We start from the raw sequence: 24,152 nt of genomic DNA, 5'->3' as shown, positions 1-24,152 counted from the left end.
CGGGTAAAGTATTCTTTGGTGTGCTCTGTATGCTTTATCCCATCCACTGCAGGCATCTGCATTTTCTTGTAGTATGCTACTGCAATTAAGAGATTGGAAAGCCACTGGTTACATGTAGTTCATGCGGCTTACACCGCAGAAGCCCACCAAGTAAGATTTAAGCTTTTGACTTCTAATATTGGGTTGTCCATGTACGAAGTCAACGGGACATACAGAATTCAGTAATAAGTGGGTTAAAGACCTATGTATGCTACCGATGTCCATTGCCTAATGTTGCATGTAGACCTTATGTTGTGTTGACCATGGTCAGTGGTCAGCTGTGGCCTCTTAGATGGAGATGGGGGGTTCTTCTCTACATGTAGTTAACACACCAAGATGGACCATACTTCATTGTGTCGGTGCAAGAACGCCCTTAACACCGCATTTTCACATATTGCATGCGCGCAAAAACGCCCTTAGCAGCGTGTATGAGTGCTTTGCATATTGGTGTTTCTGCACCTACATGTATGTGGTGCGCGAAAATGTTTTGTTAGGGCGTTCTTGCACCGACTTCACAAAATCCCCCCTCCCCCCAGCAGTGTGCTTCAATCCATTTTACAAGAATTTTCCCATCGAGGAGGAATCATAACACAACAGTCTTCTGCTAACATTGTCCAGTGATTGCAATTCTTGATTTGTCCATCCACCGCTTTAGGATTGTCTATGCAAAGAGGATTGCAGGGCCCGTCTTACAAATAGTTGTGATTGATCCAATCAATCGCAACTATGGAAAGCCAGCAAAGTCAACATATAAAATGCATGTTTGTTCAAAATTTGTTCTAGTTATCAATGGTTATCCATAAATTCATTTATTTCTTGACAATTTGGTGTGTTCTCCTTTGTTTACAAAGGACATTTTGCAAATTTTCTTTTGAAAAAAATTTGACACTGATGGATTTCCATAGTTACGATCGATTGGATCAATCGTAACTCTTTGTAAGACGGGGGCCCTTAGAACTCTGTTGCTTTGAATGTGCTATAATGTGCTAATTGTGCTATACTCCTTGGGGATAAATAATGATTTTTTTCCACTGTAAAGCATTATGAAGCCACAAGGTAGATTAAATTATTGAGGTGGTTTTGTAAACAAGTGTTATGTGAGCTATTGTCCAGTATAATGAGTTTTAGTGTGGTGTTCAACCCTGGTGTTAGTGTGAGGGTATAATAAATTCCAGCCACAACACCCAAGTTAAAGCAGGTCTGGTGTTAAGAATCGTATCACTGGGTGTTGTGCTACCAATAACACATTTAGTATCTGATCCACATTCTTAGCACACTCTAACACTCAACACCACACTATTAATCAACCAATGTAGGTTTCATTTTAATACTAGTGATTCAGACGCAGGAAAAAAGAATCTTTGAAATCGTCATATTGGTAACATTCTATGACATTCAGACTTTTTTTCCCCTTTATATATGCTAGCAAAATTGGGCCATTTTTAAAACTTTTTTAAATGACATAAATTTGTTAATGAAATTATATATTTTTTTGCTTATTTGAAAATGATCATAAGATGAATTTATGAATGAAAAGTAATCACTTTCCTGTGCAACAAAGTTAACTACCCATAAAACCCGGGTGGTTTGCTATGATCATTAGATTAGGGGAAAAAGCATTCGTTTGCAAATGAATAAATAAATAATGATAGAGACCATTATTAGCGGTGATATTAATAATATTTACTTAGACAAATCATGAGATGTTTTATCTATATACCTTATATATATTTATGAGAATGAAAGTATTTCCATGTCTTACACAAACACATGAGGATACAGCTATGTCATATCTTCATGAAATTAGATAAATGACCAGTTAGGATATGTTTGTTAGATGTTATTCTTTTGACAAATAAATGGTGTGCTAAATAATGCATCTTGTCTAATACATGAAATATATATTTGCAGCTTTTTATATCGCTACAATATCCAGTCGTATCCAAACGTATATGTGACCTTTCAATGGCAGGGGGGTGTTTCACGATACCCGCCATAAAGTTGCAACCGACTTTATGACCAAATGTGGGATAACAGCTAAGGTGGATTTGTATGTTGCCCTGTATTTGTTAAAAGTTGTTAACATTCAAAATATTGATCGTGTTAACTTAAAGCTTTTAGAACTTAGAATGATGAGAATCTCCCATTTAGCACTTCATAATCCAGTCAATCATTAATAAGTTCTTAGCTTAGGAACAGCTTTATGAACCACCCTTGGCTCCACACAGACAATAAATAGAAAACAAGACAAAATATGCAATCTATCTTACAATCAATTTTTCTCTTGATTTTATGAACAAATTCTGGAAACTTCAGGTATTTGCTGTCAAATTATTATATTCTTGAAGATACATTAATAAATTTTGGTCTTCAGACAGCATTATAAAATACCTGGTTTGTTGGCATGCATCAATTTTTGTTTTACATAAATCTCATTGCTGTTTTATTTGTGCAAATATGAACTTGTAATTAACATCACAAAAGCTCCATCAATGCAAACATATTTGTTTTTACTAACATCCTGAGGATTCCTAATGCAGCATTGTACATATATATTCAATCATAAAATTGTACATGGATATATGCGAGTTCATTTTAGAAATGAATCTGTAATGTACATGTATACAATAAACATTATATAAACTTCATGGTGATTATTATATGACAATGAAATTGTCCTTTTTAATTTGTAAATTATCCTTTTAGCAGCATATCATCTTTATCGAGAGTCTCTTTTTCAGTGTTGTAAATAATTGCAAAGAGGATTTTAAACCCATTTAGATCTGTATTATTATATTCCAAGCGAATTGTATTTATGGTTGTTATATTGTGATTATTAGAGATTTGTTATTTTGTCATAGGATATGTTGCAACTAGGTGATATGGAATATAGTCCTTAAATAGACATATATGACAAGTTTTAATGATTTGGATGAGAACAATTTGATGAGCAAGTATATATGAAGAGAGAAGTGTCAGTTAAGGACCTCTGAAATGAAAGTTATTATTTTATGTTAGCTAACGTTGCAGAGGGAGGTGGTGTGTCAAGGGATATGAGGAATTTCAAAATAGTGGGGGGGATAAGGTATGCCACAGATTTTAACCCCCCCTGTCTCTGTCCCCAGCCTGTTTTTCTGCCCCTTCTCCTCTCCCATTTAGATTCGATAATATATTTTCTTTCTGTAACATATGCAGCAGAGATTTATTTGATTCTTTTTGTCTTGTAATTTTTTTTTCTTTTGCTCAGGTTCGCGAAAAAGGAATAGAATCATGGAATTCTACCTCACTCTAAATCAGAATTTCAAAATCGCTTTCTCACCAGCTATTGAAGGAATTGACAAATTTATTTAGTGTCAAGGTAAAAAGACCTTTTACATCATAGTGTCAATGCGGTCAAAGGAATGGTATCTGTATTTTAATGAAATACCATTTTGAAAATGAATTGACTTTTCAGTAAATAAACGCTCAATTTTTTTCTTTTATTTCGCTATTCAAAATCATCCTGCGTGTTTTTTATACAGTTATTGTACTTTAACCATGTAATAAATAGTGCCATCTTATTGTATTGCTTTAATATATTCTTATACTTCATAGCCATTATTATTGTTGGCATACCATAACTTGGCCACCAGGCTTCTTGCAAATAGTTTATCTGGAGGATGAATATAACTGTGTCTCATGTTGTTCCTTGTGGAACTCCAATCATCATATAGGTATACATGTACATTGCAAGATGGCTATTAACATGATAAATTTTTATTGGGAGGAGTAGGTCTAATTTTGACCTTGGATACCTGAAAATTAATTGCCATACATTGTTATATGTCAAATTTCAATGAAATATTAATAGGTAGACTGAGGAAGAAGAATGGGCCTTATGTGGACCCTTGGGGAACTCCCAATTCTTTTTCAGAGATGGCTCAAGTTTTGGACATTCTAAAGGGTGTGTTCACATATATATATATTGGATGTATCACTATCCTTGTAAATTATAGAAATTTCATATGTAAGTATAGTATCAGGCATGAATGATACATGATTGGAAGAAAAGTGGACCTTATATGGACCCTTGGGGAACTCCAATTGACGTTTTTTTTTCATACTCAGAGATGGCTCGAGTTGTGGACATTCTAACGAGTGTGTTAATCTATAATAGGATGTATTTCATTATCCTTGTAAATTATATTAAATTATAGATATTTCTTATTCTAAGTTTATTAACAGGCATGATTGAGTATATGATAAGTTACTAAAGATGTTCGCTGCATGGGAAAATATGTACATTGTAAAGAGCATGCCATTTGTTATTAATATTTATAATTTTCCATAATTTTATAGTATCAGGGAGAGATTTTTGTTGTTTATGCTTGTCATGCTGTCATTATGTATATCATCTGCAGGGCAGATTTATTTGAAAGAAAAATTACAACAAAAAAATGATAATGAGAAAAATGTATGAGCGTTTGTTTAGCCTACGATGTGTGAATGATACATGTTATCCCTACTTATATTAAGTGACATTTAATTGCATGAATTTTAAGATGTAAGGTCTTCTGGTGGGAAGAGGATTGAAGTAATAGCTGTGAGCCATTTCAGGTGTACGTGTGGATTATACTGGCTTGAATGGGGAATTTGAAGGTATAACTCTATATGAATTGTATTGTAGGTTTTCCATTTCTTTCATGGGATGGATGGTGTTTTTTCTCATAGAATTGAACAAGCCAACAAAAATTGAGTTTGTATAATTCACATAAGTGTTTAGATCATTCGCATTTGTGAGATTTGATTGATATGGGTCATCACTTGTCTCCTCAACCCCCCGCCAAATATTTTTTTGTTCAAATCTAATGATCCATGATTAAACTTTGGTCTAATTTTATATTTGGCCCTAAGGCCCTTTTTTATATATCTTTTAACAGTTAATGTTCACTTTATTGCAACATATGGCGCAAATATAAAAAAAAAACCCAGGAAATTATCTAAATTTTAATAGTTTTCTTTCTCTAAAGCCCAAGAAAAAAGAGCCATTATCAAAAAAGATAAAAATATATGTGATATAAGTCCATGGATTAAGACTTCAGAATAATGTTCAAATATGTCTAAAAAGTTCATAACAAACTTTTATGAGATTCTTTCAACTGAGTAGAAGATAGATAAATATCATATTTGAAACTTCTTAACTTAAGCACTGTAAAATATATGACATGTCATAAAAATCTGTAAATGGCAAGAAGTTTCAACGGAAAATGAAAATTAGTCTTTCTTTACAAGAGTTTACATAAAGTAAATATGTCTGTGAGTGAAGGAAAGAAATTCAATATCAGTTTCAATCGATTGATTAGAAATTATCTTTTCAAAATGTCTTTCTAATCAAGCATTCTTTCATTTTGAGAAATTCTACCTTTGCAGACAGAGGTGATTGAGACATTATTCTTTATTTTTAATTGTACACATGTAATGGTTACAAAATTGAAGGAGTGGGTTTACACAAAAAAAGTAATATGTCGTTTGCATGTAAGTATACATATGTACCCTTGTCTTTTTTCTCTTTCTCTATTTAATCAAATTAAGTGATCAAGTGAATAAGGATATGAATGATACAAAATTGGGAAGGTTTTTTTTTTTCATTACATATTGCCCTTGTTGGTATTCATTGAGAATAGTAAAAAAGTAAATAGGAAGAATATTAATAAAACAATTTTTCTTTTCTCTCCAAGAAATGTACATGTATATACATTCAAATATGATATAAAGATGTATTAGAGTATTTCAAGATGCAATTATTTGAGATTTATTTATGTCTATTTTACTTCTGCTGTGTCAAAATGCGTTTCATGTCATAGTAACTTGATAGCATATTTAGAGTATGAATATATTTACTTATTCATGGGTTGTAATTTCTTGTATATGGACATTAATTGGTCATACCTCTCCTTTGTGAGTAGAGACACTTTGCATCAAATTCCATGTGCATGGGCATTTGTAATGTTGAAGTAAAATATGTATTTTGCAATGCAGGCCCATCTAAAATGAGCACAAATATTGAAAACTTATAAAATGCAATGGTCTTACTCTTTTATATGAACTATGAATAATATTGAGCTCCTTAGTATAGTTATATGGACTACATACTTGTACATTTTCTTTAAAATATAAAAATTATTAAGGTCCCTTCAAAAATTGAAATGCACCAAAAATGAATAATAAAATTGTCCCATTATTTGAATAGCATGCAAATTTGGCTATATACTAAGTATTATATCCTGATAAGTATTTCCAACACCTTTGAATTACATGTGCTACATTCTTTCTTTTCCCAATATTTATGAAAGAATTTGATGTGCTGCAGACGAGGGTTTTTTTCGACACTCGATCCATTCACACAAATGAGCTATTTGTAGTGGAGTAAAGGAGTTTTGTAGTTGTTTCACTGAACGTTATAATGTTGCACCATTTCTTCCTTTATGATATAGTGCATGGTATAGTGCATGATATAGCAGGGGTCAATGCACTATGTTCTTTCCCCAAGACAGGGTATGACTTATTTTTTAGTTTGTGTCTCTAATATAAAGAAATGTGGTACATTTAAGTGAGTACACCCTTGTAACTAATGACAATATATTTGAAAAGATATTGAAATTGAGGCATATCACTGCAAGACTTTCATGTCGACATTGCGGTCATCTGCACATTTAAAGTAATAATCATGATAGATCACGAAGAGATGAACACTTCAACATTAGATAATTCTAATATATATGTGATTCTGACTTGTATGCTACTAATAACAATACAATTGCATACATTTGAAATCAATGTAAATTTCTGGTTTAAGTTCATTTTGCTGTGGTGATTAATAGAAATTATTTTCAGATATTTATAGTGCTATTTATAGTTTTGCTATGAGTTTTTTGTATTAATATTTTTTGGGGCAAGAAATAGTTTTTTGTCGAGCCATGTGTTTTTTTTTTCATTCAGTCTGTGAGCAAATGTTTGTGTTTGATTCAGTTTATGTAAAGCTGTGATTGCTCATGTTGTGAGTAGAATTCTCTTATCATTTTCTGCCAAATCTGAGGGGAAGGAGTTCATGAAGAAAACAGCCCCGTAATCGTTTTGTAACTTGGTATTGGATGGTCTGAGTTTTTAGTTGATAATCTTTATTATTAGAGCAAAAAGCTGTAATAAAATATCAAAAACATGAAAAATAGTGTGTTTTGGGTGATTATTTTGGTAGACTGTGTGCATGACAGGGTCATGGGGGTGGGGGTAGAAGAGGGATGAAAGAGGAAGAGTGTGTGTGAGAGAGACAGTGGGGGGTTGATTGAGAGAGGGGGGGGGGGAGAGAGAGAGAGAGAAGTGGATGAGATATAGATGAGAGAGTGAGAGTTAGGGAGGGAGAAGTGGATGAGATACAAACAGGAAGAGTGTGTGTGTGTGTGTGTGAGAGAGAGAGAGATAAGGAGGGGGGAGTGATGAAGAGAGAGTTAGGGGAGGGAGGGAGAAGTGGATGAGATACAAATATGAAGAGAGAGAGAGAGAGAGTGTGTGTGTTAGAGAGAAAGACAGGAGGGGGAGAGTGATGAAGAGAGGGGAATAGTGAGGGTGGGAGAGAGAGAGAGGAGGAGAGCATGAGTGGGGGAGAGAAGGAGACATTAAGGGAAGAGTGGAGGGGGAGGGAGGGGGGTGAGACACGATCATAATTATTGCAGGTATGGAAACTGATAGATACAGACGTATTTCACAGTAAACCGGCTGCTTAAAATTGAATACACTCTATTTACTATAATGAGCTTTACAGTATTGTTAAACAGTTAAAAAAAACACGATTGATTTATTGCACATTAAATATTAAAATTTGAACTTTGCTGTTTAAAACTGTTAAACGAAACGATTACTGCAAAGTTCATAATAGTTAACAGCATTATATGGGCATTTTAAACATCGTTTTTTAATTGGAGTGTTATTAAGAAAGAAGATAATTGTAAATCCACTGAACGTTATATGAGGTGATTTAAATAACCATTTACATAAATATGGATGTAAAATAAGAAAGTAGGCAAGAATGACATAATACCATTTTGCTTAGTTACAAACATGACAAATGAGTAGACCTAATAGATATAAACACCTGTACTATGAATACTGAGGGAAACTTTGGCTATATTTGTACTTTATTATCTGAAAACAATATGAAATATTTCAATTTCTCATCGTTATATTGCCAGAACCTTATTCTACTCGTCCCTGAATTCTGTCGAACTGACACTGTTTTATCCCATATTTAAAAACTATAAGCATTTGATGCGAACAAACATGAGTTTGGCGCCTCCCGGTCAAACATAAAATTGGAGCCCCATAGGTCGAATATGAATTTGGCGCCCCCCTCCCTAGGTTGAACTTGAATTTGGCGCCCCAGGACAAACATCAGATTGGTGCCCCTATGTCAAACATAAATTCGGCGCCCCCTATGTTGAACATCAATTCGGCGCCCCTATGTCGAACATCAATTCGGCGCCCCTATGTCGAACATCTTCGGCAACCCCCTAGGTCGGACATCAATTCGACGCCCCCCTAGGTCGGACATCAATTTGGCGCCCCTAGGTAGAACATCAATTCGGCGCCCCTATGTCGAACTACAATTCAGCGCCCTTATGTCGAACATCAATTTGGTGCCCCTTGGTAGAACATCGATTCGGCACCCCTATGTCGAACTACAATTCAGCGCCCTTATGTCGAACATCAATTTGGTGCCCCCCTAGGTCGTACCTCAATTCGGCGCCCCCCTAGGTCGGACATCAATATGGCGCCCCTTGGTAGAACATCAATTCGGCACCCCTTTGTCGAACTTCAATTCGGCGCCCCTAGGCATGCTAGGTATAACATTAATTCAGTGTCCCCCCCCCCCTCTTCTAGGTTGAACATCAATTCGGCGCCCATAGGTTGAACATCAATTCGGCGCCCCCATCGGTTGAACATCAATTAGGCGCCCCCGTATGTCGAACATCAATTCGGCTCCCCCAAGTAAAACATCAATTCGGCGCCCTCTTCCCTCTTCTTTCTTTTATTTCATCTCTCTTTCTTTCTCCCTTTTTCTTTCCCTCCTTTTTTCTCCCACTTTCCCCCCTCTCTTTTATTCCTCTTTTTGGCGCCCCCTAGCCTTTTCGCCTACCAGGGGGGCCGGGCCCCGAATACTCCCCTCCCCCTTCCCGAATACTTCTTCTTCTTCCTGTTACTGCAGGCAAACTCCTCAATTGGGATATAATTGCTGCAGGCGTGTGTGGCTAGTGATGAATTTGAATTAATGGTGTGCCCCCCGGATGAAAGTAGACATTTGAATTTTGTTTAGCATTGTCTTGAAACCATCGACCGATTTAGCTTCACGTAATGTCTACTGGTAGCAGATTCCATTCTGCCATAGTCCTCGGAAGGAAGGAGTACTTGAAGCAATCTTTTTTTGTTGTTGGTCGGGAGAAAGAGATTGACGATGATTTCCGTGTCCTGACAGAATTTTGAGAGGGAGTTGTTAAGTATCGACCTACGTTGATTGAAGCACTGTGATTTACAGATTTATATAAAAGTGTAAGTCTTGAGATGGCTCTTCTATCTTCGAGAGATTTCCATTCAAGTGACTTCAGCATCTGGGAAACACTACTGGTTCTCCTGTGATCTTTACAGACGAATCTAGCTGCTCTTCGTTGAACTGCTTCTAGTCTACTGATCTGGTCTTTCGTGTATGGGTCCCACACAGAAGCACGGTACTCCAACTTTGGACGTACTAACACTTTATAGGCTGTTTCTTTTACATTACGGGGGCAACTATACAAGTTTCTTCGAAGGAGGCCTAAAACCCTATTCGCTTTGAATATGGTAGTATTAACATGATCCGACCAGGTTAATTTGCTATTTATCTCGACACCCAAGTAATTGTGACTTGTGACAACGTTTAGTCGTTTCCCATTCATATCATAGGTGGTTAGAAGGGGTTTCCTTTTATGAGTGACGTGCATGACATGACACTTATCGGTGTTAAATCTCATTTGCCATGTAGCTTCCCAGTTACACAGGGTATTTATGTCCTGTTGTAGAACTTTCCCATCATCCTGTGATTTTATCTCACGGTAAAGTATACAGTCATCTGCAAACAGTCGAACATGTGACTGTATATCTTTGGGAAGATCGTTGACGTACAGTAAGAATAGCAAAGGCCCTAAAACTGTACCTTGAGGGACGCCCGATCTTACAGGAACAGAGGCTGATGCTTCGCCTTCTAGTACTACCCTCTGAGACCGTTTAGTAAGGAAGTTTCTTATCCATATTTGGAGGGGTCCTGTGATGCCTGATTGGTTCAGCTTTAGAAGAAGTCTCTGGTGAGGGACGGTGTCAAAGGCCTTGCTGAAGTCAGTTATGAAAGGGCCCCATAAATTCCCCGAAACATCGAGTCCAGTTTACCTGACCTGTATATTTGGTTATAGTTTTCACAAAACATTTGGTAAATTGCACCCGACCTTTCAGGAATATATGGGACACTTTTCTCGAATGGTCGGGTTACGCGATTACCCGCGACCAGACGCGATAACCCGATGGGATGGTACAAGCCAAATTTAAGAAGAGTTGAAATTTATGGAAAAGTTGCTGTAAAATATACAAAATTCCATTAACTGTAATTTGCAAAAATACAAACTCTATTTATGGAAATCTTCCACAAATTAACATAATTCCGTATCGATACAAATTAATAACGGACAAAAAGAACGTCCGGAAATTTTGCTGCCACATGTTTTGTATCACCTTCAAAGCAGAGTGAGACTGTGTGGGTGCGTCGTGGTCTAGTGGTTCTGACTCTCGCCTTTGAAACAGAGGGTCGTGGGTTCGAATCGTAGCAAATCGTGGGTTCGAATCTTTCCTTCAGCAAGAAATCTATCCACACTGTGCTGCACTCGACCCAGGTGAGTTGAATTGGGTACCCGGCAGGAATGATTCCTTGCATGCACTGAGCACCGATGATGGTAGCTCGAGCTAAAGCCGGGGTAATAATAGCAGCGCTTTGTATCCTCTGGCAAAAAGCGCTTTATAAATCCAGCTATTATTATTATTATTATTATCATTATTATATGCGCCACTTTTCCGACGGCGGCGTCAACTTCAAATCTTAAGGTTAAGTTTTTGAAATGTCATCATAATTTAGAAAGTATATGGGCCTCGTCCATGAAACTTGAACATAGTGACGCGTTGACGCAAATAAAAATGCGAGCGTGTGAATCCCCTCCTAGCTTATGGAGGGGGAATAAAAACGAAATCTTAAGCTCTTTTGAGAAAATAACAGAAACTCATGTATTCAGCTTTTGGAGTGGATTTGACCTTCTCAATGAGGCGATTAAATCAATAATTAAGAAAGCCATTTTCAGAAACAGATTTAGGGAGTGAAAAGAGTGAATTCGCATCAAGAGAAAGAAAGAGAGAGAGAGGGGAGGGGGAGAGAGAGGGGGGAGAGAGAGGGGGGGGGGGAGAGGTGAGAGGGAGAGGGAGAGAGGGGGGGGGGGCGCTGCCGATGGCCATCAACAACCTTGACAGTCTCGACTTCGGGTGTGGCACACAGGTATCATGTTATAAATCGAGTAGCCCCCCCCCCCGGGGGTCCCTCGTTGATTTTCTTATTTCTGGTCAGGTCAGTATACTTCAGAAGATGGTTGTGCCAATTTTTCTCAAGTCCTGGGGAGCGTTTCATGAAAGGACCTGTCAGACGTTTTATCGGACAGTTACCATGGGAACTGTCCTCCTCAGCCAATCAAAATCAAGAAAAGTTGTCAGATCTGTCAACTTGTCGGACAAAGATGTTGATAAAAACACTCCCCTGATTGTTTCAGACTGTAGTTGGCAACTCGTCAATGAAAATTAATCTTGGCGAATGGCGGATCTGCATCTCGATCTGGCGGATCTGCGCCAAGGGTGCCCCCCTTGTGGTAAGCCCGCCAGTCATACGGACCATCTGCTACCTGGTATCACAGGCCTAAATAATTTCCCATAGACTCGCGTGTTAATATGGCACTTTAATAAAAATCATAAAAAATAAGGGTGAAATTCGAGGGTTGAATGTTTACTACCAGTGGATATGATATGCCTGACATTCCATATCTGACTAGAAAAGGGTACCTTGATCGGCTCATTTAAAAAATAAATCGGCATTTATGAAGACTACACCTGACAGGATCAAATTCATCACTTGAGAGAGTAAAATGGCCCTAATTCTTCCGCGAGTAAAAAAAAAAGTTCCAAAGTGGTGATATATCTTTCCAATTTGGAAAAAAGGAAGTTCAGTAGGTACACTCCCTATAATCAGTGTTTGATTGTCAGTCACATTCATTCATTTTTGTCAATCAGCAATATCAAATTAAAAAAATTGAGAATGGGTTGGCTCGAATGAATATCTCTTGCCTGCCAGTTGTAATTATAGGCCCGTGTAACCTCCTTATAGTTTCATGTTATTTCCCCTTGTACGGGAATCATGAATTCGTTATAACAGCAGATCTGCTTCAGTATTATCACAGATATATCAATACTCGGCCATCTTTATCGCAATATCAAAAAGGATTTAGAATTAACAGAGAAGTAGGCCTTCATAGATGGCCAAACTTTCCGTTACAGAGAAGATTTGCATGAATTAATCTAAATTGGACTATGTCTTGGTAATGTTGGTCTAAAAATGACCTTTAATTGTATATACAAGATTCATATTCTGTTCAGAAAGAATATTATAAGGGAAATTATTCTTATTGTTATCTTATCTGTTCTTGTGACTCTTTTAACAAGGAATTCTGTTTGATAAAGCAGTATGTAGTTTGCTTTTTTTTTTTTTTTCACTCATATTCTCCTTTCTTTTAAATGATGCCACGATGAGTTTTTCCTTCATCATCACGGGTACACAGCAACAGAACGAAAGTTCGATGACGATGTGGTCGGGTGCAGATGCGACATTGATTAGTTTAGAGCAGCCTTAAATTTGTCAAGGGATTGCATTGACGTAGTGAATAAGGGAAGGTCGTTCCAGTCCCGTATGGTTCTGGGCAGGAATGAGTACAGGTGCCTATCAGTTCTGGATTCGATTGTAGGCATCTGGTGTGAAGCGTCGACTTGGACGGCTGGAGTTCCCAGAAGGAAAAACCAGTTTAGACCAGCATAATTTTAACTGGTAACTCTGGAAATTGGAACATCGGTTTACTGATCTAACTGGTCATACTGGTCCAGTTAAAAATTATGGTCTTGAATTACTGGTCTTGTTTCTGGTGGTTGTTACTGGTCTCACTGGTCTTCATACAGGTATCCAATTTCAGCTGGTCTTTACTGGTCTGACTGGTCCTCGAACTGGTCGAACTGGTCCTCGTACTGGTCTTACTGGATCAATTTATTACATGCATTTGGTTTGTTATATACCATGGTCAGTGAAATGTGATGAAAAAAATGGTTAGTAAATTATTTTTTCTGCTGTTATTTTAAATATGATGTATGAAATTACACATTTTCATTGTGAATTAGTTCACACACTTATTTAAAAAGTTTTTAAACAACAATGAGTGCCATTGCAAGGATATTCCATTCTAAATCATGATTTTTCTTTTAAAAACAGGAAATATGCAAATGAGGTAAACCACGTGATCAGCATCATCAGAATTACTGGTATTACTGGTCTTGACCAGTTCAATTTCAAACAATGAATTACTTTAGACCAGTTGACTCTATCGGCAGAGGAATATATCTTGCTTTGATCTTATAATCATTTAAAAAAAGGAAATAATTATTTTAATGATAATGTTAATACTTGATAATTATGATAATATTAATAATAATTATTACAATATATGATAACAGTAATAAGAATAATAACAACAATGATCATATTAATCATAATAATTATGATAATTATAAGAAGAATGATGATAACAATGATAAATGATAACGGTAATAACTTTCTCTGAATTGCAAGATTCCTTTTCCATAATTCGTCATATGATCTGACTTGAAATAAAGTCATTATTTATTGGACCAGTAACACCAGTTTGATGAAAAACAATTTAACTGGTATTACTACTTTGCTTCAACAGGAATGCAAATGTTTGAACTGGTCTCCAGTTGATTTTTACTGGTCCAGTTAAAAATCAACTGGTCCAGTAAACATATACTGGAAACCAGTAAAAATCTACTGGAATCCATTTATTGGACCAGTAGCAGCAGTTTGATGAAAAACAATTTAATTGGTATTACTAATTGCTTCAACTGGAATGCAGTTGTTGGAACTGGTCTCCAGTTGATTTTTACTGGTCCAGTTAAAAATCAACTGGCCAAGTAAAAATATACTGGAAACCAGTAAAAATCTACTGGAAACCAGTAAAAAAAATTACTGGTCTCACTAGTTTTTCCTTCTGGGTTTCTAAGGTGAAGTTTGGTTGACGTTACTGGAGATTCCCCCTTATGAATTAAGTAGAACTGGCTCAATCTGGCATTGAGTCGTCTGTCAACAAGACTTTCCCACTCTAATTGTTTTAGCATCTTGGAAACACTGGACTTACGACTGTAGTCGTTGATCACAAAACGAGTGGCTCTTCTCTGAACTTTATCGAACATAATTATGAATGTATTTAGCCTGGAAGGGATCAGTAACAGCAGACGCACACTCCAGGTGTGGACGAACAAGAATTTTGTAAGCTTTACCTTTGGTATCAGAGCTGCACTGATGGACATTTCTTTGAAGGATACCAAGAATCTTATTTGCTTTGCTGACTATTCGCTGATAGTGTGATTTCCAAGTAAGATCAGAAGAAATCGTTACTCCAAGGTAGGTATGTTCATGAACTCGATCCAGAGTTTCTCCGATCATGGTGTACTCATGAAGGAGTTTCGATCTCATCAGACCCAGGGACATGATTTTACAGTAATTATTAGGGTTAAAGGTCATCTGCCACTTAGAAGCCCATTGACAAACAACGTCAAGATCCTTTTGGAGCCTGAAACAATCCTGAACACTGGAGACGGTGGTGTATAAGATGCAGTCGTCCGCAAACAGTCGTACATTGCACTGAAGCTCTTCTACAATGTCGTTGATGTAGATTAAAAATAACAGCGGGCCCGGATATTACTGATGGGTGCCATTTTGTGGTTACCCCGCCATTGATGACAACACGTTGTTGTCGCTGGTGGGTCAAGAACATATTAATCCAGTTCAAAACTTTATTTCTGATGCCATAATGGTGTAATTTTGATTTAAGCCTTTCGTGAGGCACGCAGTCGAAGGCTTTGGTGAAGTCCAAAATTGCAGCATCGATTTGTTGCGAGTTGTCAATTCCTTCCGTCTAATCATTGACAACCTGAATTAACTGAGTGACACATGAATGTCCCTTCCGAAAACCATGTTGCAACGGGGTCAAGATTTTATGCTTATCAAGGTGTTTGCTGATCTGAGAGTGAAGTACATGTTCCAAAAGCTTACACATAATTGATGTGGAGGGAAACAGGATGGTAGTTTTCAGGATTTTCTCTAGATCCCTTCTTGAAGATTGATGTTATGTTTGCCAAGAGCCAGTCGTCTGGGAGAATCCCTGTGTCCAGGGATTGTTGGAACAATGATATCAGAATGGGAGCCAATTCTGCTGCTGATTATTTCAAAATCCTGGCAGTGATCTCGTCAGGACCAGCAGCTTTATTAGTGTCTAAGTTTTTGAGAAGCTTCAGAACACCTTCTTGTCTAATCTCGATGTCAGGCATAGCGGGGAATTTACTTAGCGTGAACGGGATGCAGTCATCCTTCTCAATTGTAAATACTGATTTAAAATGATTAGCAAGATATCCCCGTCCTGAAATAAGTCTGAATAAAAAGAGGCAAACTGAAAGTAAATTCAATACGTACATTACAGAAAGTTTCAAGTTGATTTGGATTTATACCGGCCTAATTATTGTTTGAAAAATGTTATCGCCGTTGGTGATGTTGAGCAAAGCAAATTTGAAAGAGCGCCATCTCTTGTTTAAATTTTATGAAAATGGGGTGCATGACTGTCAAAGGTGCTAGCATACCTTAAAAAAACAGCTTTAATTGTGTATGAGGGGAGGATTGCCGTCATCTTCTCGTTTGAAGTTCTTTCTCCTCCTTTTCCACCCCCTTTTTTTCCTGCCCCTCCTAATTTCTTCTCACTAAATTACCATATTAGTTAGACATATTTGGCCCAATAATGAGCATTTAATAATGATAACTATGATGATTATAATGAGGATGGTGATGATGATTGATCAGTGGCGGATCCAAGGGGGGGGGGGGGGGGCACAGCCCGTCCGTGCCCCCCTTTTGAGAGGCACAATTAAAATTTGTAATGTAAAAATGCCGTTAAAACAGAAGTGTGACCCTTTTGAAGACCTTTTTTTTGCTTGTCAAATTTTTTCGTGGAAGAAATCCCTTTCTTTTTTCCTTTTTTTTAAATATTTTTTTTTGCTTTTCAAAATTTTCCTTGGGAAAATGTGCTCCCCCCTTTCGAAAAATCCTTGATCCGCCCCTGATGATGATGATACATGTAAGAATAATAATAATTATAATAACAATACTACTACTAACAATAATAACAATAATCAACATCATCATCATCATCACCATTATCATCATCATCATCACCACCACCATCGTCATCTTCATCATCATCATCGTCATCTTCATCATCAACATTGTCATCATCGCCATGATTATTATCATCATAACCATCTTCCTCCTCCTCATCTTCATCGCCATATGATTATCGCTCATCATCACCACCACCACCACCACCACCACCACCACCACCACCACCACCACCATCATCATCACCATCATCATCATCATCGGGTTCTGGGGTTGCAATTAATTCACCACACGCATAGGCATATGATTTTGATACATTATCTCAAATTTTCAAATCTCCTGAGCCTGAGCTGTCTTTTTATATCATCATTTGAGCATTATCTTTTTGGTCCCCGGTTTTTGCCATTCAAAAATTGAAGAACGAGATCTGTCGAGTATGTCGATGTCATACCAAAATATTTTGGTCACATGATCAGGCAAAAGGTGTTTCCAAGATGGCGACTTTCTTGTGTGCAGTTGGTGTGTTATTGCGGCAATGAATGCGGATGTGGATTAGGTATGAGTCATGTTTTATGTGTAAAACCGTTGATATATGGGCATGCGAATAAAACTATTGTTAGCAATGAATATTTGGTATTAGATGTGGGAATAGACGTTGTATTATAGACGTGGTAAGTACTAATTTCGAGATATTTCGCGAAGCCCACTGTGCAAAGTTTGTGCTGCTGAGCTTACTGTCTGATGCCTGATGGATCATGATCTTGTCTGTGTGTGTAGTGGAAGTGCAATGGGCGCGGGCCGTGGGGATCGGCCGGACTAGCCGTGTGCCTTCACGAGTGAGTCCGTGTGGAACGGGATAAGAATGAATGAATGTCTATACTTGGCCTGAGAGTATACCGAGGAGATCATTTGGGTGTGGAAACGACCCACAACGACCCACAACGAACAACAACAACAACTGGGGTGGTATTCTGAGATCCATTTTAATCTCAGTCTCAGAGTCAGATAAAATAAAATATTTTAATTATAATTATCTCCGTTAAAATCAGTGAGATAAAAATTAAAATACCGTAGTAGGGTGTCTGGAGAAAAAAATTATTTTTCCTATTTCAAGAAAGTATCACATTTTCTTTGTGAATTTGAAGAGAAATGACCTTCAGACTGACAGAAATGTAACATTTTTGAAAAAAATCCAATTATTGGCTGCAAAAAAGAAGAATGAAATTGGGTAAATTTTCAGCATTTCTCTGCCATAGACTGTGTAGTTAAGAAATGGACACACACAAATCCAAATTTTTAGCTTCCGAGAGCTGTTATAAATTTATTATTAATGCCAAAAACTTGTCCATAAAGAGTCCAATAGGATTTTTTATGCTCTATCTGATGGTATGATTTTTATAAAGATTTGGAAACCAGATCACAATGAAAAATTGCGACAAAGTGAAAAAAATTGTGCAAAACAGAAATTTCATTTTCCCATAGAAAACGCATGGAGAAATGGCAATTTCAACACACACAAAAATAAGGGTTTGCAATTTATCTCTAAATCCTTATTTAAAATGATCATATAAACTTGTCCTTACTGTCAGAAGAAGCCCCTGGATTTTCTCTTTCCATACATGCCAAACACAAGTTAATTATCAATTCAGATCACATTTTTCTAGTAGCCTGAACTTCCCCGAAAAAATGTGCCATATTTTCCCCTAAATTAGCCTGTTTTATGCTGACACTTTTCAGTGTGGCTTCAGACACCCTAACCGTAGGCCTACCCTTAATTCTTAAAAACAAAATCTTTCCGAATTGGTATTCTGAGAACAATTTTATCTCTGTAAGACACACCTATTTTAATCAATATCCAATTAGAAACGCGCTTTTATAGCTCTCTCATATTACTCACCATTCCGCTAGCCGAAGGAGTGAGATTGCGTCAATTTATTGACTTCAATACGCTGGCACTATACACCTGTGCGTCTGTAGGATGGGGGGTCGGGTGTCCGGACACTTTATATTTTTGAAGCCTTCTTTTTTGTCTTAAGATTACACTAAAAATATGAATTCAATAGTTAATCATCTTCTATTTTGTTCTCTATAATATTTTCTAACATTTTGTACTAAAAATTGATGAAACTTCGCTTGTATTGTAATTTTTTCCAAATGACTTTCTAAAATTGATCGTCCGGACACACAACAACTGCGTATACAGAGATTTCTTTTTAACAAAATGGTAATACTCTCATCTTTTTTTCGAAGTCTATATCGCATCTTTTCAAGCATCATTTCAAAGACAATATTAGTCAAGAAAAGTCTTATGAAATGCTTCCTGATTGTACAAGAATAACTTTAAGGTGTTGTTCTTAACGTATTAATTTATTACTGATAATTACTAATGTATAATCAGGCCTGGTATAATCCTGTTCCTTTGTAAAGTTGCATTAGGGTAATTTGTACTGTATTATAGTAACCTTTCCAGATTAACTCTCCGACACTTATATGACACGCATGTCTTGATAGTGTCGTTAATTTTTTTATCAATCAATCAATCAATGACTATATAATTTTTCTTAATTTTCAGGCCAACATTTGGAGTTAATTCACCTAGAAATATTGATGAAATCAACGTCGCAGAGATAAAATAGCCCTTACCCTCTTTTAAGTTTATTTTATTTTTTCTTCAAAGTAACTTGGGTGCAAGCACATCACCCGCGTTGCAATGGCCAGATACGCGATGGGTATGTCTACGCAGCCACTGCTCTGTTGCGTATCATCATAGATACGCAAGATAAAATTTATACGCAAAATAAAATTTTAAATTTTATCTTAGAGATAAAATGTCATCTCAGAATACCAATTTCATTTTAAGAGATAAAATAAAATGTTTTAAAAATAAAATGACCTCAGAATACCGCCCCTGGGCACTAGAACTAATGCAGTTTTGCTGCGGCTGACTTCGAGCAAATTTCCCCACCAAAAATTGTTCGCAACTGATTCGCATACCAATTAATTGCCATGCTAAAGTTAGAGAATTTAATTTAAAAACTAAAATTTTTACTGAGTAAAATAAGTAGAAAAATCAGCTATTGTCACAACACTTAAACCTGCTGTCCAAACAAATGAGGAACTTCAATTTCTTTTATGGTCATGATGGTAATCATAAGTATAACGTTATTGAGTCTGCCATGCATATTGACCATCTCCTGAAACCGACCACCTTGCGCTCATCGATTGTTGCATATTACAAATGCTTCTCAACATGCTCAAGAGAGAGTAAGCACGGTGTCCATAGGAATGATAAGAATCAATGTTACAAACGAAAAAGAGGGATAAACATCTAGGAAATTCATAGAATTTATCAAAATTATATTGCCTTGGCTAGAACCGAACCCCACTGCAAAATACATGTAGATGTTCATACCAAGAAATCAGATGGGAAACGGCTTTAGAACAAATATCCGTTGTCAGTCGTCGAATCATATGCCAGAGCTCGCAAAGGATGTAACGAGACAATCAAGCGTGATTTCAACTCCATCTTATTTCCCTTTCCTACATCAGGGCTCGACACTAGCGCCGGTCCGACGGTCCCAGACCGGTAAAAATCACTGTCGGACCAGCAGATTTTCAGAAATAGCAAGATTTACTGGTCCGACATGACCAGTAAAAAATATCATTGTCAGGCCAGTAATTTTTCCAAAAATAGCAAGATTTATGGGTCCGACATAAACAGTAATAAAAACTATTGTTGGGCCAGTAACTTTTTCAGAAATGGTCAAATTCGCTAGTCCAACATAAACATGAAAAATATTCCATGACTCAAATTGCGAACCATTTTCCTCCAGTTAAATTCTGGCATTCACACACAGAACACACACAGAATGAATCGCATGCAATTTTTGATAGGGTAACATATACAGTGTACACGTGGCTAGCCAGCCACACAGCCCACATGGTAAATTTCCTACTGGCTGCACGAACGAAGCTTGGCTAACCTCTGGCAGAAATCTCTCACAGAACTGTCAAAATTCACATTAATGAAAAGCTCTTATAATGTCCATATTTCCTAAAAATTTGCCAAAATTGGGGTAACTCTGTCATTTGTAAGCAGTAAAAGGAGAAATTTTCACTTCTGTTTTAGTTCAAAGAGATCGGGTTTCGAGTGATATCGTCTGAATACATGATAGCCCCACATATGCATTTGTGTGTGTGTGTTGATACATTTGGTTTCTTTCGTAGCTAGTACTTCAATATTTTAATTGAGCCAAAAAGAAACTGATAATTTATTTATGATGATAGTTTTAGCTTTCTTCCTTTGTTTTCTTTCAATCTTTCTTTCCTTCTTTCTTTTCAATCTTTCTTCGTTTCTTCCCTCTCTTCTTTTACTGTCTTTCTTTTTTAATTTTCCCTTTTTCTTTGTCTTTTGTTCTTTCATTCTTTCTGTCCTGTTAATATTTTTCTCTATTTCTAATGCTCTTTCTTTTTCTTTCTTTTTTGATTTCCTTCTTTCTTTAATTCTTGAGTCCATCCATCCTATATTTGTCTCTTCTTTCTTTCTTCATTTCCTTCCTTCTTTTCCCCTTTCTTTCCTTCATTCTTTGTTACTTTCTTTCCTCATTCCATCCATCCTTTCTTCACCCTTTCTTGTTTTTATTCCTTCTTTCAGCCCTCTCTCTCTTTCATTCCTTCCTTTCTTCTTTGTCTTTTGTTCTTTCTTTTTCCCCTTCGTTCCATCTATCCTTTTACCTTTTCTTTCTTCCTTTTATTTACTGCTTGCTTCCTTTCCTTTCTTTCTTTGAAGTTTGGTCTTTCTTTTTTATTCTTCCTTTCATTTATTCTTTAACATTTTTAATATTTTTTTTATATTGCTTGCTTGCTTCCTTCCTTCTTTATTCCTTCCCAACATTCCTTTTTCCTTCTATCATTTTCCCTTTTCTTGATTTCTTCCTTCTTTCAATCCTTTTTCTGTTTTCCTTCTTTCCATCTCTCCTTTTACCCTTTCTTTTTTTTATTCCTTCTTTCCTTCTTTCTTTCATTACTTTGTCTTTTGTTCTTTCTTTCTATATTGCTTGCTTCATTTCTTTCCTTCATTCTTTTTTTCTTTTGTTCTTTCTTTCCTTCCTTTCCTTCTTTGTTTTTTTTTCCTTTCTTCACATTTTTTCTTTACTTTTTTCTTCCTTCGTTTCTTTTATTCTTTCTTTTTTCCTTCTTTCCATCTCTCCTTTTACCCTTTCTTTCTTGCTTCTTTCCTTCTTTCTTTTTCTTTTTTCATTACTTTCTGTCTTTTGTTTTTTCTTTCTTTATTGCTTGCATCATTTCTTTCCTTCTTTTTTTTTCTTTCTTTCTTTCTTTCTTTCTTTCCTTCCTTTTTTTCTTTTGTTCTTTCTTTCTTATTTTTGTTCTTTCTTTCCTTCCTTTCCTTCTTTCTTTCTTTAGTTCTTTCTTTTTTTCCTTCCTTCACATCTATCCTTTACCTTTGCTTTTTTCTTCCTTCCTTCCTTTCTTTTATTCTTTCTTCCTTTCTTTCTTTTTGTCTTTCATTCATTCATTCCTTCATTTTTTTTTTTGGGGGGGGGGGGGTAACAAAAAAGGACAGCAAAATAAACTCACACCTTTTTTTAATGTTTTCTTTATTTTTTGGGACCAGTAGATTTTAGGTTCGGACCAGTAAAAAATTGAAAAACTGGGTATCTACTGGTCCGACATGAATAGGTTGGACCAGTAGAAAAAAAGGGTTAGTGTGGAGCCCTGCCTACATTATGCAAAATAATTGGTCGACCCTAATTTTCTTCCCATACTTTCTCCTCACCTTCCATTTCATGCAGATATACCCAGATGGATCGTTGCTGGAATAAACAACTGTGTATAAACCATCAGCATTTTGTATGTTACTGGAAGCATTCATGATTAGTTGTTGGAAATCACACGCAATCTTGCAGAATAAAGTTCACGTAATGAAGGATATTTGTACGATAAACTTCTACACCGTTCAAAGATGAGTAAGTATTTGAGAGAACATTCTTCAATGATATTCATGTTGTGGTCTGATTGTCCAGAATCCAGAATGTGAAGGTTCCTTACATTGCCTCCTGGCAGAAGGGAAGAATTTCCCTTTCGTGAACTGTGACCCGTATGCCACTCTGTCTGTTGTTCATCATCATCATTATCTTCTCCGCCACCATCTTCATCATCATCATCATCATCATCACCATCATCGCATCGCCATCGTCGTTATCATCACCATCACCAACATCACCATCATCATCATCATCATCATAGTCATACGGTGAGGATGATGATGATTATTGTGACAATGATTAATATGGTTATGATGATGATAATGATATTAAATACAGTCCGACCTCTCTTATCCGGCCTCCCCTTATCCGCATCTCTCTATTATCTGGACGCACACTTGCCAATATATTTTTTTTTTCAATTCAATCTAGTACGTGAGGAAATGAGATTTCAATCTAAACTCAATCCTATATACGTAAACTCACTTTGATTACATATATTTTCCATTATACTTATAGTCTACCTACAACAACATTATTTTTCAATTTCATGAAAATATCTCACCCAAATCACAGAAAAATTTAGCGAACTTTAAAAGGCAGGATAATTTTCCAGTAAATCAGGGCGCAGCGCAAACATTTCATCACGTTCTCTTTTTGCTTCCCGGGTAAAACAACATATATCTCGCGAGCTAACGCTAGGCCTCAATACGGACAGCGACATCTATCATGTTTGAGCCTACAGTCAGTATAACAATGGCTGACATTGCGAAGCTGCGATACCGGCCGCGATGAACTAATTGTAAAACTTAGTTTCATCGAGTCATTCTCTTTCTTTCGAGGTATGCTCAACGTATACATCAATCATTTTAGCAGGTAAATTATGCAACAGTTTTGGCCATCGATGGATTTCATTTCCGTAAAAATACCGCCTATAATTTGCACTGACACTGCAGTGAATACTACGCCCACTACAATATATTACGTGTAGCTACCGCCGTTGGAGAGGCAGCTGCGTGTATTTAATATTGGGTCTCCCAGATCTGGATAAATCCCTTTATAATACAGATTGGTGCTGGTCCCAGCGTGTCCGGATAAGAGAGGTCGGACTGTACAGATACTGCCTACCTAGAGTTTGAATATTATAACATTTCATTTCCCGACAGAGTTAGATGTACATGTATATTTTTCCAAGGGATTATATTTTGCCTGAAGCGCACAGCGCCGAGGGAAAATATTCTCCTGAGGAAAAAATATAGCTTGGGAGGGGAGTTGAAATGTTATTTATTAAAAAAGATAGACAAGGAATGTCTGTATATAGTCCATGTAGATTCCGCATCAGAGACTGCATTCATCATTTTGGCTTTATGATTAACCCGAGATTCTTGCTGCAACTCTGATCCATCTACGTCATAATAGAAATATTTTGGAAAAATACATCAAGCACATTCTTCATGCAATCGACACGTAAACACTAGTGCGTACATCAACTAAACTACCTGATTACGCAAGTTGTA

The 24,152-nt window shown here is 36.7% G+C and overlaps 1 protein-coding gene across 3 annotated transcripts in view; it reads left to right on the top strand.

Moving 5' to 3' along the window:
• Nucleotides 1-17,077: 17,077 nt before the first annotated feature.
• LOC129283138 (USP6 N-terminal-like protein) overlaps nucleotides 17,078-24,152 on the top strand; it is a 30,859-nt gene continuing 23,784 nt past the window's right edge. For 2 of the 3 annotated variants that reach the window (XM_064113781.1, XM_064113780.1), the window contains exons 1-2: nucleotides 17,078-17,186; nucleotides 22,444-22,617. In XM_064113781.1, the coding sequence (XP_063969851.1) occupies nucleotides 22,614-22,617 (4 nt within the window). In that variant the 5' untranslated portion in view covers nucleotides 17,078-17,186; nucleotides 22,444-22,613. Of the gene's footprint in view, nucleotides 17,302-22,443; nucleotides 22,618-24,152 lie in introns of all 3 variants that reach the window. The other variant, XM_064113782.1, reaches the window with a different exon arrangement.

The sequence above is a fragment of the Lytechinus pictus genome, chromosome 19 (assembly GCF_037042905.1).
Source record: "Lytechinus pictus isolate F3 Inbred chromosome 19, Lp3.0, whole genome shotgun sequence".
Lineage (NCBI taxonomy): Eukaryota > Metazoa > Echinodermata > Echinoidea > Temnopleuroida > Toxopneustidae > Lytechinus > Lytechinus pictus.
This window is presented reverse-complemented; position numbering and strand designations above follow the sequence as displayed.